Source organism: Papio anubis, chromosome 1 (assembly GCF_008728515.1).
Source record: "Papio anubis isolate 15944 chromosome 1, Panubis1.0, whole genome shotgun sequence".
NCBI lineage: Eukaryota > Metazoa > Chordata > Mammalia > Primates > Cercopithecidae > Papio > Papio anubis.
Genome location: NC_044976.1, coordinates 213,003,534 through 213,022,493, shown reverse-complemented (window position 1 = coordinate 213,022,493; position 18,960 = coordinate 213,003,534). Strand labels below are relative to the sequence as shown.

Here is an 18,960-nt window from a genome sequence, read left to right as displayed (position 1 = left end):
TGTTCACTCTGATGGTAGTTTCTTTTGCTGTGCAGAAGCTCTTTAGTTTAATTAGATCCCATTTGTCAATTTTTGCTTTTGTTGCAATTGCTTTTGATGTTTTCATCATGAAATATTGCCCATATCTTTGTCCTGAATGGTATTACCTAGATTTTATTCTAGGGTTTTTATAGTTTGGGGTTTTACATTTGTCTTTAATCCATCTTGAGTTAATGTTTGTATAAAGTATAAATAAGGGGAGTTTCAGTTTTCTATACATGGCTAGCTAGTTCTCCCAGCACCATTTATTAAATAGAGAGTGCTGGCCAGATGCGGTGGCTCATGCCTGTAATCCCAGCACTTTGAGAGGCTGAGGTGGGCAGATCACTTGAGGTCAGGAGTTTGAGACCAGTCTGGCCAACATGGTGAAATCCCATCTCTACTAAAAATACAAAAATTAGCCCAGTATGGTAGCACATGCCCATAAATCTCAGCTACTTAGGAGGCTGAGGCAGGAGAATCGCTTGAACTTGCAAGGTAGAGGTTTCTGTGAGCTGAGATCATGCCACTGCACTCCAGCGTGGGTGACAGGGCAAGACTCTGTCTCAATCAGTCAATCAATGAATCAGTCAATAGGGAGTCCTTTCCTATTGCTTATTTGTGTCAGATTTGTTAAAAATCAAATGGTTGTAGATACTTGGTCTTATTTCTGAGTTCTCTGTTCTGTTCCATTGGTTTATGTGTCTGTTTTTGTTACCAGTACCATGCTGTTTTGGTTACTGTAGCCTTGTAATATAGTTTGAAGTCAGGTAGTGTGATGGCTCCAGCTTTGTTCTTTTTGCTTAGGATTGTCTTGGCTCTACGGGTTCTTTTTTGGTTCCATATGAATTTTAAAATAGTTTTTTATAATTATGTGAAGAATTTCAATTGTAGTTTATTGTGAATAGCATTGAATCTGTAAATTACTTTGGTCAGTATGGCCATTTTCCCAATATTGATTCTTTGTATTCATTAGCCTGGAATGTTTTCCCTTTGTCTGTGTTCTCTCTCATTTTCTTGAGCCGTAGTTTGTAGTTCTCCTTGAAGAGGTCCTCCACTTCCCTTGTTAGCTGTATTTCTAGGTATTTTATTCTCTTTGTGGCACTTGTGAATGGGAGTTCATCCATGATTTGGTTCTCTGTTGTTGGTGTATAGGAATGCTTATGACTTTTGCACATTGATTTTCTATCCTCAGCCTTTGCCGAATTTGCTTATCAACTTAAGAAGCTTTTGGGCTGAGAGGATGGGATTTTCTAGATATAGGATCATGTCATCTGCAAACAAAGACAGTTTTACTTCCTCTCTTCCTATTTGAATGCTCTTTATTTTTTTCTCTTGCCCGATTGCCCTGGCAGCATTTCTATAACTATGTTGAGTAGGAGTGGTGAGAGAGGGCATCTTTGTCTTGTGCTGGTTTTCAAGGAGAATGCTTCTGGCTTTTGCCCATTCAGTGTGATATTTGCTGTGGGTTTGTCATAAGTAGCTCTTATTATTTTGATGTATGTTCTTTCGATATCTAGTTTATTGAGAGTTTTTAACATGAAGCGATGTTGAATTTTATTGAAGGCCTTTTCTGTGTCTATTGAGATAATAATGTGTTTTTTGTGTTCTGTTTATGTTATGAATTACATTCATTGATTTGTGTATGTGGAACCAAATTATGCTAATTTTTAACCTAAAATTCTTTCATACTTCTCATCTACAGAAAAAAAATTCTTGCTTATATCATGTTAGTAAAGATCCTAACCAGTCTGATCTCATCTTTTTTTTCCTGGAAATCCTATTATTTCTCTGACTGTATATTGTTTTTTGTATACATGTGTTCCCTACATGTATTTTCTTGCCATTGCTGTTTTTCCTCTTTAGTATTAATGCTTTCTAAATTTTTATTAATCACCTACTATGTGCAGGTACTGTCCTAGGCTGTGTTGGAAATACAAATGAATAAAACTTGAGTAGCACTTTTTTGGGGATTTTTCCCTTAAGTTTTCCATTTATGAAAAACCCATTCTTCAAAACTTAAGTAAAGCTTTTTCTTATCTATCAAGTCTCCTCACATGATGCCAGCATAGATTAATCCCTCTTTGCCTTCAAAGTACTTTTAATATCTGAGTTATGAAATTTATGACAACCCTCTTTTTTTTTTTATATCGATACCTGTGTCCTCTTCATTCGTATTGCTTAATGGCAGGAATTATGTCTTTTGTTTAAACCACTTTGTTGAGTTATGATTGATATACAAAATGCTATATATATTTAATAGAAACAACTTGATGAATGTGGAGTTAAGTGTATGCTCATGAGAACGTTACCACAATCAATGCTTGTAAACATAAGAGATTCCTCTTATCATTGTATTCCCTCTTTTTCTTTTCCAGTGCCCAGCAGTGACTTTAAAATAATTGATACTCACTAAATGAATGCTGAATTGAAAAGTTGATTGAGAGCCAAAGTAGAAACCGAGAAGGATTATCCAGAAAGTGAGGAGGCAAATCAGGAGAGAGTCGTATTACCAAAGCCCAGAAACGTGTTTCAAGAAAGAGGGCAGTAGGTGATGTCCTAAGCTTCAGAATTGGAAGAAGCAGTGCAGACTGTAAATAGATTATTGGATTTGGTGATTAAGAGGTTGTTGGTTATCTTAAGAATAAGTTCCATAAAGTAGTAAGGGTACACATCAGATAGCAGACTGAGAAGTAAATTCTTTCCCTTAAATATAATTTTTAGCTGATATTTTTATAGAAATTGGCTGGCAGACACATTGAAGATACATAGTCTAAATAAAGATCTAGAATCTTGCATATATTATATTGATTTAGGGAGGATCCATATTTTTTGTAAAGTTAAATGGATAGTGGACTTGACATTCTTTTAAGAAAATTTAGAAACCTAATCACTATTTTCATCTCGTTAGAAGTCTACCACAACTCCACATAGAGATCACACAATCTTTTCATCAAAGTTAGTGATATTTTGCATGGCAGAAATTATTTTAACCTGGAAAACGTGGCTCCTTCTACTTTCTATCCTTGTTAGGCTGGTAATAGATAGTATATGTCTAAATATATAAAATGAATGAATTTTGAAAACTATCCCTGAGTAATTGTATAAATGATTTGATTTTTCACATACTATATTGATTATTTGGAAGACATACTTAAAATTTCTGTAATCAGAATGCCTTTTAGAATAGATCATGTGTTATAGTTTTAACTGACAACCTTTTTTTCCTTGATGTTTTATAAAATGATGATGCAGTCCCAATTGGTAGCATATGAGATTTGATAAAATACAGTAATATAGTAGGAAGCATTAAAGTTTAGAGACTGCAAAAATATTTTAGTTTTAATATAATTATTGTTGTGCTACACTTTTTGGGGCTATAGATGAGATCTTCTCTCTCTCTCTCTCTCTGTTTGCTATGCCAATGGGTCATGCATAAAGCTTATCTTAATAATACGCTGTTAAGCGAAGGTGAGGGTGGGAATGGGGAAGAATAAATTTGTAGGGAACCTGTTTTATGTTACCTGAAATAATGACTTGGTGTGTGCAGAACAAATCTTAGTTAACCATAATTTTCATCAATATTGTAGAAACATTATAAGTCAATGATCCATGTAAGGGAACAATTTCTGATCTTGCAGTCAAGAGTGCATTGACTGGTTCATTTTTTTCACAGACATGTATTGTGTATCTATTAATACTGTGATACCTGACAATTTACTCAGCACTGTGAACGATCTTTCATTGTTCTAAGCATGTTTCAACAACAAAGATTGATAGTCAGTTCCTAGTGCCTGAAACCTGGTCTGTCTTTATGTATGTTGTCCAATTGAGAGATAATATTTGTAGTTTCTTTAATGAAGAAGTGGCCTGTTGGAGAGCTGGGTGCTTGGTCACAGTAAGCACCTAGTGAATGTTTGTTGACTGTCGAATGGTATATGTTTTAAGTGGTTAACTAGGAAATGGATGGGCTTATAGTTTTAAGTGATTACATGAGAAAGGATTGGCATTGTAGCTAATTATTACTGAAAATAGAACATACGTTGAGAACCGTGATGAGAATAATGGATGTTTCTCAGTTCCTTTTGGGCATTACTAAAATAAATGAAAAACATAAAACCTTAAAGTTTCTCAATAATAATTTGACTTTGACTTTGAAAATATTTCTAGAGATACTATGATGAATCAAAAATTGTGGAATATAACAAGTTCACGTAAATCAGTTTCAGCAAATTGGCAGTCTTGTCTTTGAAATCAAATAATTAAGTAGAAAATATATCTATGCTTGTGTTCGTTTATTTTAGTAATGTCTCAATACCTAATCCTTGAAGAGTGAAGCAACAGTATAGTGAGAGGGAAATTGCAATCTGATGATGCATATTTTCCTCTGGTAACTGAAGGTTAAATGGGTAGCAAGCAGAATGCCTTAAACAAGATTGGTATATTGATTAAAACGCTGATTTAACAGCTCGCAGTTTCCCCTTGGAAACCTGGAAAAGATAAGCCAGCTGCTGTCTAGGAGTGCTCAGTGTCCACTGAGAGTACACTATCTATCATCACAATATGGTGATGAGAGGTGTTTTATGTTTGTGTTAATTTCCCCCACTAAATCAGTAATTATTACAATCCTGTCCCTGCTGTTTACCCTGCAGCTGTTTTTCCATTTGTCGAGAGAGCGGGTGTTCTCTGAGGACCGCACACGTTTCTATGGTGCAGAAATTGTCTCTGCCTTGGACTATCTACATTCCGGAAAGATTGTGTACCGTGATCTCAAGGTAAAAAAAAAAAGTAATCAAAATTTTTTTTTGCAGAGACTATAGGGACAAACATAAAGTAATTACAAAGTGATACAGTTTTGAGAAAAGTAGCTTTTAGTTGGGAAAAAAGCACTATGTTTAAAATTTTAGTTCACTACATTTGGAGGAAATTTTATTCACTAACATGTATGTAGTTGATTTATGTGTGAGTTTTTGATTTGCAAAGTAATTTCTACTTGACTGCGCTGATCAAATAAAAATGTTAAACATGATTAAGTCAAATAACTTTACAAGTTACATTTAAAACAAGTTTTATTATGTTTACAGAAATGTTTTATGAAGAAGCATAGTAAGACTATTGGAAGGAACATATTCATTTTGATTTTAGCATTGACTTTGGGTAGTTTTAAATACCTGAAGCGTTTTAACATAATAACCATTATTAATGTGCCTAGTTTTTTATTTATGAAAGCACTCTATTTGTTCTGTTGGTAATAGTGTCTTGACTGCTCTGAGTTCCATTATGATGAGACCCTTAGGATAGCTTGGGATTGGCAAACTTTCTGTAAAGGGCAGATAAAATAATTTAGGCTTTGATGTTCATATCGTCTCTTTTGCAAACTACTCAACTCCATCAGTGTAGGGTAAAAGCAGCCTCAGATAATATGTAAATGAATATGTTTGGCTATGTTCCAGTAAATGAAATAGGCGATGGGCTCAGTTTAGTCCACAGGTTGTCATTTGTTGATCCCTGGAGTAACTCATACAAGGTAATAGTAATTCTCATGACAGTGTTATGAATTAGGTTGACTACATTAAAGGAATTTGTGCCAGGACACATTTTGAATAAATTGAATGTTACAGTCTTACTTTTGTAAGAAGCATATCGTATATAAAATTTGACACAGAATTGCCTTATTGATCAAATACTATTTCATGTAACATATTATAATGATTGGTAGAAACAGAAGTTACATGAGGCTTTTATGAAATTCTGTTTTGTTTGAAATGAGGTATATAGAAGCTATAAGATGTTGTTATAGGAAAAACTGAACTATGTACCTATAAAACATCTAGATCAGAGATGACCAGAGATGTCTAAGTGCCAAAACAGGCTACAGATTAATACAAATTAGTAGTTTGATTGTATTTAGCCTGAACCTTTTTATAACTAGGAATATGGCAGAATTCAGCATTCATGTTATCTGCATGGCCAGATAATCCTATACTGTCTAAATGTCTTAAATATCGATTTTTTTGAAGGAATTAGTTATGTGGTATGACAAAATATGTGTTAACTTTCCAAATATACTTAGAAGTAGTTAGCTCTGCTCTTCCTGAGTCCACTTCTCGCCTTCCCACTACGTGTTTTATGAATCTTATTTGTAGGGGTGAAATGGGGAAGGATAGAAACAGGGATGCTTAGATTTAGGGCAATTAGAACAATTTTAAAGTAATAGGTAACATCCAGAAAGCTTAAATTCAAAAGATTGAATTATTAGCTTAAAGACTGCTAAAGAAGAGAATATTCATTTGATTGCAGTATCGATTATGGTCTTGGTCAGTATTTCTTTAATCATTTCTGATCAAATGAATCAACATATTGTGGGGGGGGGTGTGTATGTATTTTTGTTGTTGTTGTTGGGATGGAGTCTTGCTCTGTTACCAGGCTGGAGTGCAGTGGTGCCATCTTGGCTCACTGCAACCTCCAACTCCCTGGTTCTGGCGATTCTCCTGCCTCAGCCTCCTGAGTAGCTGGGATTATAGGCACATGCCACCATGCCCAGCTAATTTTTGTATTTTTAGTAGAGACGGGGTTTCACCGAGTTGGCTGGTCTTGATCTCCTGACCTCGTGATCCGCCCGCCTCAACCTTCTAAAGTGCTGGGATTAGGCATGAGCCACCATGCCCAGCCAACATATTGGTATATTGAAGCTCATTAAGTGAGTTCCACTGCCCCATTCTTTCTGATGATGGAATTAGACTAAATTTGTTAAACTGTAATATAAAATATTTACTTTGTTGAACTGTAATATAAAGTACTTACTTTATATATGAATATCAGTCAATTAGTTACCAAATGCACAATTCACCAAGTTTACTTGACAATTAAGTGGTCTCTGCTCCCTGAGTTTATTTCTTAAAAAAAAAATAGCCTCAACTTAAAGATCTAAGTATATGTTTAGCATAGGACAGAAACTGTAAAGGTACACCTAGAAAAATCCATGTAACATAAGAAATCAAACATCCAAAACTTACACAAATGTTATTTGTATCCATAGTAACATGATTATTTATAATACAATGATGTATTTTAGGTAAGATCACAGAAATTTCGAGCTGGTCTTTAATTTATAGGTGATGTCCTTCAAACCTAGAGGCCTAGTAAATGACTTACTAAAAGTAATGACCTAAGTTGATAGCAGTAAGAATTTTTGGAACTCTTGAATCCTAGCTCCTTATTGAGTGTTCTTGTCACTATATCATTCTGACTTCTAGAGTTGAAATGAAATTATAGTGGGGGGATGTATATGGGGGGATGCAGTGGATTAACTTTGGGAATCTTTGTAAGCCTAAACTGCAAATTAAACTGCAGAAGGTAAGAGAATGAGTGTTTCAAATATATTTATACCAGATGTATTAAAGAACATTATCACGAACTGATTTAGGTACTCGCTTTGATCAGTCTCAGATTTGTCTCTGTTCTCATTACTAATAACTTTGACTTTGTTCAAATGCAAATCCAATTGCTATGCCTGCAGTAGCAGCACTTCTCAAGTAAATCCATACCCGTTTGCCACTGTCTCATTCAGCATTGGAGACAAAGCCTTCTTTTATGTGCAGGTTAACTTAAGATATTTTTATCAGTTCCTGTTTCCTAATAAATTAGTGTTTATAGCAACAGAAAAATTATTGAAAGCCTCGTTGTACTTTAGAAAGTAAGTTCATTTAATTTGTCAATACACATCATGTAATGAAGTTTTATTTTTATTAAGGACCCAAATTCCTTGTGATTACTTAAGGAAAACTGCTGTTGCTTCATGATTGCCTAAAAATTCGAAGAAATCTCTTCAAAGACTTCTTCAGTAGTGCAAATTGTGTGTTAAAATCTTCTTTTCTGCTTAGCTTATTTTACAAATACAACCAATGACCATGGCCATCTAAGCACAGCGTAGGCTGAACAGGGTCATTTGCAAAGGTGAATATAACGATACTGGAATTCATTAAGAATTAATTTTTCGCTAGTTTATGGGAGAAAATAATACATAACTTGTTGCTATATCCTATTTGTAGAACACTTAATCTTGTTTCCCACCTAATGTGAGAATAGTTAACCATTTACAGTATTAATATGAGAAAGCACCAAACAAATTTAGATACTTTCTAACACTTAGTAATGGCACGAAGGGGTGACTTCAGGGAGTTTTACCGTAGCCCTCCTCGACCTCGTCAGCTCCTTCATGTTCACCTCAAATAAATGCAGTTTGGATGGGAAAAGCATCCTTGCTTTGCTTGCTGAGTCTCAAGACACTTTCCCCAGCTCCCACTGCTAACCGGACGGTCACTGGATTCCTCCTATATAGAAATCTTAAGCCACTGCTCTTCATTCCTTCCACTTCTACAATCAAATTGTACTGGTATTCAACTATGTTCCTTATTCATAATAAATTTGTAAATAGCCTGGCAACCTATTTGGGGTCGATTTACATGATGAGTCCTTTTCTGGATTAAGAGGTTGAAGTGAAGAAACGTTTCTCTTCGGAATTTCAGCACACTTTCCTCATTCCGTGGCCATTCAGTTTCTGCAGGTCAGCTTGTGACATTTTGGCACTGGATGCCCATAAACTTAAAATTGCAATTTTCGAGTAGGAATTCCTTACTGCCTTCTTGGGCCTGAGTGAGTCTTGGTGCCTAAAACTGAGTTTGATGTATGTGGGCTCAGATGCGGTGTTAAGAGTGAGTGACAGGAATTGTTTATTGCTATTGCTACAGTAGTCATCGGAGCCCTCAGGAACTGCTATTTTCATTCCTTTGGTTAATCACAATGTCAGTCATTTAATTAAAACGATACCATATGTATGGTGTTTTTAAACTTTGAAATATTTAGTCTGGCCTACATTCAAGCATAGCTTCTCAGATTGGGTGCTACAAACAGGTTACAACCAAGCCTTGGCAGAGAAGCCTCCAGGCCAGTGAGTTCTGGTTTCAAGCATCTTGTCCAGTGAACCTGGTATGCCCCACCACTTTCAATCTTTATTTTACTGTGAAATGTAAAAGGTTGGGAAGCATTGTATTAAGACAGCTAGGATTTTTAAAGTTTAATTTTATGCTAGCCATCAGCAAGAACAGGAGGAAACATAGTAATTTTTGTTACAATTTTGTGCCCACTGAGCCCAGGAAAAAAGGTTTTAAAATCTACCATTTCTTCATATATGCACTGAATCCAGACCTTCTGTCAAATAATGCCTGTCCACTTCAGCTGGACCAAAAATGTTGCCATTTTTTTTTGGTGGAAATTCTATGAGGAATTCGTCTATGAGAATTTGAGAAAAAATCAGACAAATTCTATGTCTGATTTTTTTTCTCTCCTCAAAAACATGAACTTGTAGATAACAACCCTCTGATAGAAATAGTAAGCACTACTTAGATATTTAATATACAATCTTGTTTCTTGTGATTTCATATTTGACTTCATCACTACTTTTGTTAGTGGATGCATCCATAAGCATAAGCATGCTGCCCTACTCTACATCTTGGAAACTAAGATTGACTGTGAATATCACACAGATGCGTGTAAAGTTTCATAAATTTAGAGTACCTGAGCAGTCAGTGACAATATGCATTACATATTATGTGGCTAACAAAGGGAAACAGGAAAGTGATTTAGAAGAGAAGACTAAAGAAAGATCATTTGTAAATTTTTTTCTTCCTCCTTTACACAGTAGAAAGATTCCTAAAAATGTATGACTACTGTAAATAATGTAAACACTACTTACATTATGTTAGTGTTAAATGAACCAACACAGTGATTTCCAGATGTTACTGATATATCTAGGCCATTGATACGCTTTGGAAAGACTTTCTGTGCAGTCTGCAGGTTTACGAATCACCCTGCTAATGGTTCCTGTATTTTACAGAAACTCTGTTAATGCATCCTGAGTAAAATTATCATGTATTGTATAACAGAACTGGACATTTTATTATCTCCTGATTTATCTTTATACAAGATTAGATTTGGGGATATTGTTTTTTAAGCTAATGCATCTCTATTTCATATTTTTGGTGGACAAGTTTTAGTTATTCATGCTCAGCAAAATGACATTTTAGGGTGGTGAGAGAACACAAAATAATTGATAGAAGAATGTGGACACTACTTCAAAATAACTGAGAAATTATGAGGCTGGGCACAGTAGCTCAAGCTTGTAATCCCAGCACTTTGGGAGGCAGAGTGGGCCGACTGTTTGAACCCAGGAGTTCGGGACCAGCCTGGGCAACGTGGCAAAATACCATCTCTTAGAAAAAGAAAGAAAGAAAGAAACAAAAACTAGCGGGGCATGGTAGTGGTGCACGCCTGTGTACTCAGGAGGCTGAGGCGGGAGGATCAATTGAGCCTGGGAGGTTGAGGCTACAGTGAGCAGTGATTGTGCCACTGCATTCCAGCCTAGGCAACAGAGCGAGACCCTGTCTCAAAAAAAAAAAAAAAAAAAAGAAAGAAAGAAAATTATAAAACATTTGTGTTTTGTTTTTTTGAGACAAGATTTCACTCTGTCACCCAGGCTGGAGTACAGTGGCACCATCTCTGCATATAACAACCTCCCCACACGCCTGGGGCTCAAGTGAGCCTCCCGCTTCAGCCTCCAGAGTAGCTTGCACCACAAGCACATGCCATCACGCACAGTTAGTTTTTTCTATTATTGGTAGAGATGGGGTTTCACCATGTTACCCAGGCTGGTCTTGAACTCCTGAGCTCAAGCAATCTGCCTGCCTCAGCCTCCCAAATTGTTGGGATTACAGGCATGAGCCACTGTGCCCAGGCTGTGTTTTGTTACTTAAAATAAATTATTGCATATGGAAAAATATTTTTAATACAGTCATTTGGCCGACAGAAATGTTTTATGGGGTTCCACTCTTGAACTTTGTTGTTTTCTTTAAAATACAGTGTTGTTTAGAAGAGCCCACATCATGACAATTTACAAATAAACCATGTTTTAGGGAAAGATCAGTTCATTTATTCAGTTTTTATAGGATGTTAAGTTTGCCTTTAACGTCTCATTTAATTTTCAAAACTATCACGTTGGATTGTTACTGTTATTTACTTTTGTTTTATAGATGAAATTGAAGCATGTAGAAATTAATAATATACCCAAGGTCACACAGTGAATAAGGGTTAAAGCTCAAATTTTAATATGAACCCTCTGACTTAAACCCATAGTCTTATCCATTTTCCTCTCTACTGCCTCCCAGACAGTATACTACCGTTCCCCATGGCCATGACCCTTACTGCATCTCTCACAATCATCCCTTAGGCTTATCTTACTTCTTACTATGTCATTGTAACGTTTTTAAAAGCTATTTTGTAAAACAAGTAGGGTAACTAGCCGTCTTGGTTTCCCCAGGACAGCCCAGTTTTAGCACTTACATGTCCTGCATTCTGAGAAACCCCTCGTTTCTGGGCAAACTGGGAGTTGGTCACCCTCAGCCTATTCCTTACCCAAACCTATCCTTGCATCTCATTTCATTCTTCATCTCACAACCATGATCTGAGGCTCAGAGATGAAATACAAGGTTACAGAATTAGATGCAAGTCAGAATTTTACACACACATACACACACAGAGAGCTTGGTATTAAAAAGCAGTGTTTATACAGTTTGGTCTTTCTGTATCCAGCCACTTCAGAAATAACTTTGAGAAAATGTGGAGAAATAGTGCATCCTGTGTGTCGTGTTTCCGTGAAGACTTGCCCATGCACACAGAGCATGTGAGGAGATTACACACCAAACTAACGGGGATGGAATGGTGTAGAAAGTACATTCACATTTTGTTCAATGTTATGTATTGTTTGGAATTTTTACAAGAATTGTTAAGGTATTGTATTAGTAAAAGAGTATTCACTAAAGATCTTCAGCATTTTATGTGCTATATTTATATATTAAGCATATTTTTAAAAATTAATAACAGGGCATATACATTTTTATTCAGTAAAACAACAGAAGCTTTAGTATATACTTAACGTTTCTCAATATGGCGAAGTGGGAGGGAGGAAGAAGAGAGGTTGTTTGAAAGAGGTGGAAAAAAGAGAGAAACCAGAGGCTGAGAAGAGACAGACCAAGGCAGAAAGAGAAAATAGGAGAGATGAAGACTCTTGATGTTTCTGATTGGTTTCGGTATACAAGACTTACTGTCATTTGTGCAAATTGGGCTTGATTTATAGGTTCTGGATGGTAGAGAAATATTAGGAAGATGCAAGATAACTGAGTTTGGATAAAATAAAAAATTTTGATTTGGTCAGGCATGGTGGCTCATGCCTGTAATCCCAGAACTTTGAGAGGCTGAGGTGTGTGGATTACTTGAACCCAGGAGGTCGAGACCAACTTGGGCAGCAAAGTGAGACCTCGTCACTATAAAAAATTAAGAAATTAGCCAGGCATGGTGGCACGTGCCCGTGTTCCCAGCCATTCAGGAGGCTCAGGTGATCACACCACTGCACTCCAGTTTGGGTGGCAGAGACTCTGTCTCAAAAAAAAAATTTTTTTTTAAAGGTTCAGCAGTATATTTAGGGTTCATTCAGCTTTCTGTAGAAAAAAATTGAAGCCAGACTTACCTTTGTGAGATCTGCTATACATGAAATGTGTATCAAGCGTTTGGTTTAGTTACATAACACATTGAAGTACTATAAAAAAGGACTTTGTTTATTCTCATCTTTGCTTCAGTGAACACAACTTGCCTAACTGTATTTAGTGTCTGGTTTATAAGACATTTGACAATATGGCAGAGAGTATGATAACATATTTTATATGACTGATATCTGTTTATGTTCTTAAGTGGAGATCTGTTTTAAATTCGATATTAACGTCAAAGTCGAGGTACATTCTTTCAAATGTCATCACATTAAGGAGTAGAATAAGAATCGATTCCTTAAATGAAAGTTAACTACCATTTATCCTGTTAATATACTTTTCACATTTTATATATTTTTTCTGTATGACCAAAGAAATACCTTTAGGTTGTATCTACATGAGTAGGCAAAGTTTTATGGGCCCTGAATACATAAGGCTGTATGATCACAACTCAGAACTCATCTGTATCTTTGTGTGATGATAATCATAATCTTAGGTTCACATTAGCTCAAGGGGAACTGGCTGATTACATTGTTATTTCTAATTGTGTTGGCTTTGCACAAATTCCTCCTCTCTTACGTTTCATAATTTTCCGCTTGAGGCACATGATCCTGTTACTTGGTTAAATCTTTAAGATTTTCTTTGGTGTTTTGAATTAATGGATTCAAAGAGAGTCCAACTTTATAACATTTATGCTATATATTTTTATTAACTGTTGAATGTTTGACTTTGATATTCTTTTTCTTTTTATGTTTAAAAGGGTTGGTATTTCTTAATTACAAAGAACTGCAAAAGAGGATATCGCCTTACCTTACAAAATAAGATTTAGGTTTGATTTACAAGCACCACCAAAAAACATTTCTGTAAGTGAATATTTTATAATAGCAATAGATTCCCAGGAGAAATTGTTGAAAACCATCTGTAAATATCTAGAAGAGGATGCTCATCTCTTTGGGATTGTTTAGATCACATTTTCTTTTTTTAAAAAAGAGAGGATTGATGTCTACTTTGAAAAGTTGACTAGGCTTTAATTTTCAGAACTTACAAAATAATGGCTCTTAAAGCAGTATCACTCATTCCTATTGGTTTAAAAATAGAAAATTTTATCATCCTGAAGTGTTTGATAAAACATGTTTCTTTTTACACGTGAAACAACAGGGTTTGTAAGTACTGCAAGTTCTATTAGCTACAACTACTATGTCCTGTTTCCAAAATACCTTACTCAGCATTCAGTAGTTTTTCAAAACGGTATTTTCCTGTTGCTGAAGACTGTAGAACAAATTATATCATTTTTCTTAATACACAGTTGGAGAATCTAATGCTGGATAAAGATGGCCACATAAAAATTACAGATTTTGGACTTTGCAAAGAAGGGATCACAGATGCAGCCACCATGAAGACGTTCTGTGGCACTCCAGAATATCTGGCACCAGAGGTAGGCTTCGGCTCCACTAATAGGAAAGTAACATTGACATAATGTTTTGCAAAGTAAACCATTTAAGCATTAAAAGTTAACTCTAGTGTCTACTACTTTTATCTATATTTCAACCTGAATCAAAATTTTTTTGTTCTTAATTTGCTATAATGGGATATTGTAGGACCAAGAATATATTGAAATTAAATTTTATAAACTATAAGCACAAAGGTACTAACTAAAGTCGATTAAATCAATTTTTATATCTTGGCCATATCCATTTTATCTTGGCTATACCCATTTTGATTCATTTATTAAAATAGAATAATTGATTTCAGCAAGAATATTTATATTTTTATAAACCATCTTGGACTTTCCTTAGAAACAACAGTGATTTTTAATTTATAGTATTGTGGGTTTATTTAAAATTATTTTGTTGGGAAAATTATTGAAATGACAGTAGCTACATTTTGGAATTTATGTCAAAGGAAGCTCCAAAGTGGTAGCCTCCCTGTGCTAAGGGTTCCACAATAATTTATTAATTTGTTTATTCAACAGATATTTATTGTATATCTGCTGTATATCAGGTACTTTTCTGGATAATGGGGTTACAGGCGCAAGACAGAAAAGGATCCTAGTCTCAGGGAACTTAGCTTTCAGTGGAGGCAGACAATGAAAATAAAAAAAGAAATAACATAATGTCTTAAGTTTCATAAACAACAAAAAAAAGCACGATTAAATGTAAGGGTGTGGTGTGGCTGTTGTAGATGGTGTTCCAGTTACTAATGCTGTGTAACAAACCACCCTAGTATTTATCAGTGGAAAACAACCCTTTTCTATAAAATAATGGATTTTCTGAATCAGGAATGCAGATGGGCACAGCAAGGACAGTTAATTTATGCTCCACTACGTATGAGGCCTCAGCCTGAAAGACTTTACAGTGAGAGCATGATTCTATGGCTGGAGACTGGAGTCATCCGGAAGCATCTTCACTCACATGTCTGACAGTTCTGCTGGCTGTCCACTAGTAACTTATTTGGGCTGTTGGCAGGAGCACTTATATGTAGCCCTTCTGTCCATGGGTCTGGACTTCCTCATAATGACAATTTCAATGCAGTCAGACTTCTTTGGCTCTGAGCCCTAAAAGCAAATGTCCTGGGGAACACGTTAGAAGCTGCATGGTGCCTTTGTTTCCACCTAGTAAACCATCAAGACTATTAACTTTTTAAAAGTTTGATTTCACAGATATTTTTATAATTGGAGTACAATTCATATACCATAAAACTTATTCTTTAAAATACACACTTTGGTGATTTTTAGTACGTTCACAGAGTTGTAGAACTGTCACCACTGTCCAATTCCGGAATATTTTCATCACTCCAGCGAGAAACCCCATACCCATTAGCTCCTCATTCTTCCTTCCCCCGTAGGCAACCACTGATGTACTTTTTGTCTCTATAGATTTGCCTGTTGTAGACATTTCATACAAATGGGACCATACAGTATGGAGTCTTCTGTGACTGGCTTCTTTCCCTGTTTTAGCATGTTATTGTTATTTCATTCCTTTTTATGGCTGAATAATATTCCATTGTATGGATAAACCACATTTCGTTTATTTGTTCAGCAGCTGATGTACATTGGGTTGCATCCATTTTTTGGCTACTGTGAATAATGCTGCTGCTCTGAACATTTGTTTATGCATCTCCTTTTATGGCCTATTTTCGGAAGTCACACAACATCATTTCTGTCATACCCTTACTCCCCGAAGCAGTTGTAAGCCTGCACACGTTTAAGTGGTGGAGACAGAGACCACACCTTTACGTTGCAGAAGAGCATGTGAGATGGGAGATACTGCCACAGCCATCTTTGGAAAATAACATCTTTCACAGACAGTATGTTCAGGGAAAGTGATGGTTGATGGAAAGAGATGGTACCTATCGCAAAGGTAAAAGGGAAGAGCTTTCCAAAGAGAGGAGCTAGTGCTCCATTTCCCCTCAAACTCCAATACAGTTTTTGTGGCTATAGGCAAATAGGGAGGTGTTAATACTTGATGTGTGAGGGTAACTATTTAATGAGCATCTACTATGTGCCACATGCTGTGTAAGTGCATTACATCTATTTCATTTAACATTTGGAATAGTCTTTGATGATAGGTAGCAAATACAATTTTTTTAAAGGTGAGGGAACATGAGATCAGAATGTTTAAATGTTATCTGTACACAACCGGGAAGTGGTGGAAGTGTAATGAAGATTCTAATTAGTTTGTCTGACTGTAAAGCCCACTTTTACTTTTTAAACTACATACGTCCTGGCCTCAAAAAATCCTAATTTGAAGACCACTTACAAATATAAATAATCATAATTTTTAAATGAATACTTTGTAAATTTCCTGCCCAACAGGAAAATGTAATCAAAAGAAATTAGGAAGTAAAATCCCCAATGATGCTCGCATTCCTTATACATATAGTAACTCATGCTAGTCTATTATTCTCATAGTTCTTTTCAACTAGGGATTACATTTACATTTCAACAATGTTAAATTATTGTAAATAAGTGCTACTATTTAAAATACAATAAATTTCCTACTATTTTCTTGCCAAAAATATAATTTTGTCTCTTTAAAAATCTGTAGTTTAGAATTCTCTATTTTTGTGGTTGAATTGGGTAAAACTTTAGTAACACTGTTTCTTGTTTATTCAAATAAAATATTTTCTAGAATAGAATTGTTTTTTTAAATGTCACAAAAAAATTATTTGTTTCTCTGGAGTTCAGTTACCCCTGCTATAAATTTGCTATGGAAAAAGATATGCCATATTTAGAATAAGAAAATTAGTTGTGTCACAATTAGAGTAAATTATTTCTAAAGAAGATGAATACATCTCATTTAAGAAGCAGATGATCTGAGAAACAAAGATATTATTTCCTACGCAATGTCATCAGCTGAAGAACAAATTAAGAATTTAATGCAAGAAGAGTACACTTGTTTCTGAATGGAAAGTTTATAGTTCCCACAAAATTATGAGTTTCTCTTTAAAGACAAGAAAACATTTCTGTATACCTTTTTTAATACTTCAAAAGTCTGATCTTTAAAAACAGTTTATATGCCCATCCTTGGTTGATACACAGTGATTCATAATTAAAATCTTGACACCATGTCTTTATAGGGAAGAGTGATTATTGTTGTTATTTGAGTATGAGAAATCTTGAAACAACTTATGAAATTGTAGCTTTTATATTTTAAATGTCGTGTCACATCTTGCGTTTTTAAACTCTGACTGTGTTTACCCTTAAAAAATAAGAATTAATTCCTTTATTCTGGTCTTCAGTGGCACCATTTTACTGAAGAACACTCATTCATTCATCAAATAATTATTTATTGAATATTTTTTAAGTATCAGGCATTACCTTAGGTACTGAGAATACAATGATGGTAGAAAATGTCTTTTGCCCTCAAGTGGCTTGCTGTTTACTAAGGTGATAAGTTATGGAAAACAGTTATTACTGTGCAAGAAAATAACTGTTTTACTAGTTACATACAGTGGAATGGAAGGAAGAGGAAACGTGCTTAAGCCTGCAGGGCGGGTCCGGCAGTGGAAAAGGGGAAGCAGGAGAGGAGGCTGGACACATAGATAGGGATTGAAATGTAACAGAGTTTTAGGTTTGATCCTGTGGGCTAGGGAAAATCACTTGTGAATTGAGAGCAAGGCGATACTGTGATCAGATTTACGTGGTCAGTGTTAGGGAGGGATTGGCAGGAGCTGAAGCCAGCCTCTTCTTTTTACCTCAGATGGTGTCTCTCACTTTTTTTGGACCTTGAAATTTCTAGTACATTACCATTATTAATGCTGGGCTTTTTGTGACAGTATTAGAAGTAGTAGTTGTGTATCAAATCTGTAATACATTCTTGACTACTGCTTCTCTTGTGAATGACTCACTGTCAACATTTTCCCTTCTGTCTTTACAGAAGATTTGTTTACACATTATGTAGGAATCTTGCTGCAACCTATACTTCACCTAGCAATAGTGTTGCTTCACCTTTTATGTTTTTTTAATCTGGTATAAAGACAGGTGAAGGGTATTTTGAAGATACTTCACAAAGAGTGTTAAAAATCAGTTTAAAGCCAGTTTATTAAATGTTCAATGTCAGATACATGGCAGGTTTTAAAATAAACTTAGGTTTAAGTGAACTTAATTTGTTTCTTGTGGCAAATGAGGAAAACATAAAACTTACAGTATAAATGTGCCATTTGTTGAAATACAGATTTTTAAGGTATTGTTCTCTTATCTCTTTTGAGGAAGGATGCAGCTTACAATGCAGTTTTCCAACTTGGGAAGCATTTAACAATACTGTTAATGTAGAAAAGGCTAGTTTTTGTTTTGTTTTGTGTTTTTAACAGGTTACAGAGGTTCAGTTCTAGCTGGCATATGCACTATGCATTTAGTGTGCTATGTCCTGAAAACTGCATTTGCATGTGTAGCTTTAAATGAATGTACCTTTGCTCTTTTGTACATTAGAAGGAAATAAACTGATAGTAAATTATGGATCATATGATATCTTGAGGGGATTTTGTTTTTATAATCTGTGCTGTATTTTCACACCTAGAAATTATAAAAGAAATTAGAAATCACATATAAACTCTTACTGTTAAATTTTATTATTTGATTTGGCTCCTATTGAATCCAAACCATTTTATGCAGTGCTAATTATTTAGAGTCTCAGCTTTGCTCTTGAGTTAGCAGTACCTGATCAACTTTCCAACTGTAAAACAGTTTGAAAATCAAATGTAGCTTACATGCAAGACCCAACAAAATTAAAAGTGTTAAGTGCGTTTTGGCAGTTCACTTTTATTATGCCCAGTCCTCAAATGTACCAGCAGATAATCATCTGAATGTTAGTTATTTTTCACATGCTTATGTGATCACACAAAAAGT

The 18,960-nt window shown here is 35.2% G+C and overlaps 1 protein-coding gene across 4 annotated transcripts in view; it reads left to right on the top strand.

Annotated features, from left to right (window-relative positions):
* The window catches only part of AKT3 (AKT serine/threonine kinase 3), a 363,075-nt gene that overhangs the window by 280,104 nt on the left and 64,011 nt on the right, over positions 1–18,960 (top strand). For all 4 annotated transcript variants that reach the window (XM_017958446.3, XM_003893691.5, XM_017958504.3 and 1 more), the window contains 2 exons: positions 4,671–4,793; positions 13,921–14,049. In XM_017958446.3, the coding sequence (XP_017813935.1) occupies positions 4,671–4,793; positions 13,921–14,049 (252 nt within the window). The remainder of the gene's footprint in view (positions 1–4,670; positions 4,794–13,920; positions 14,050–18,960) is intronic.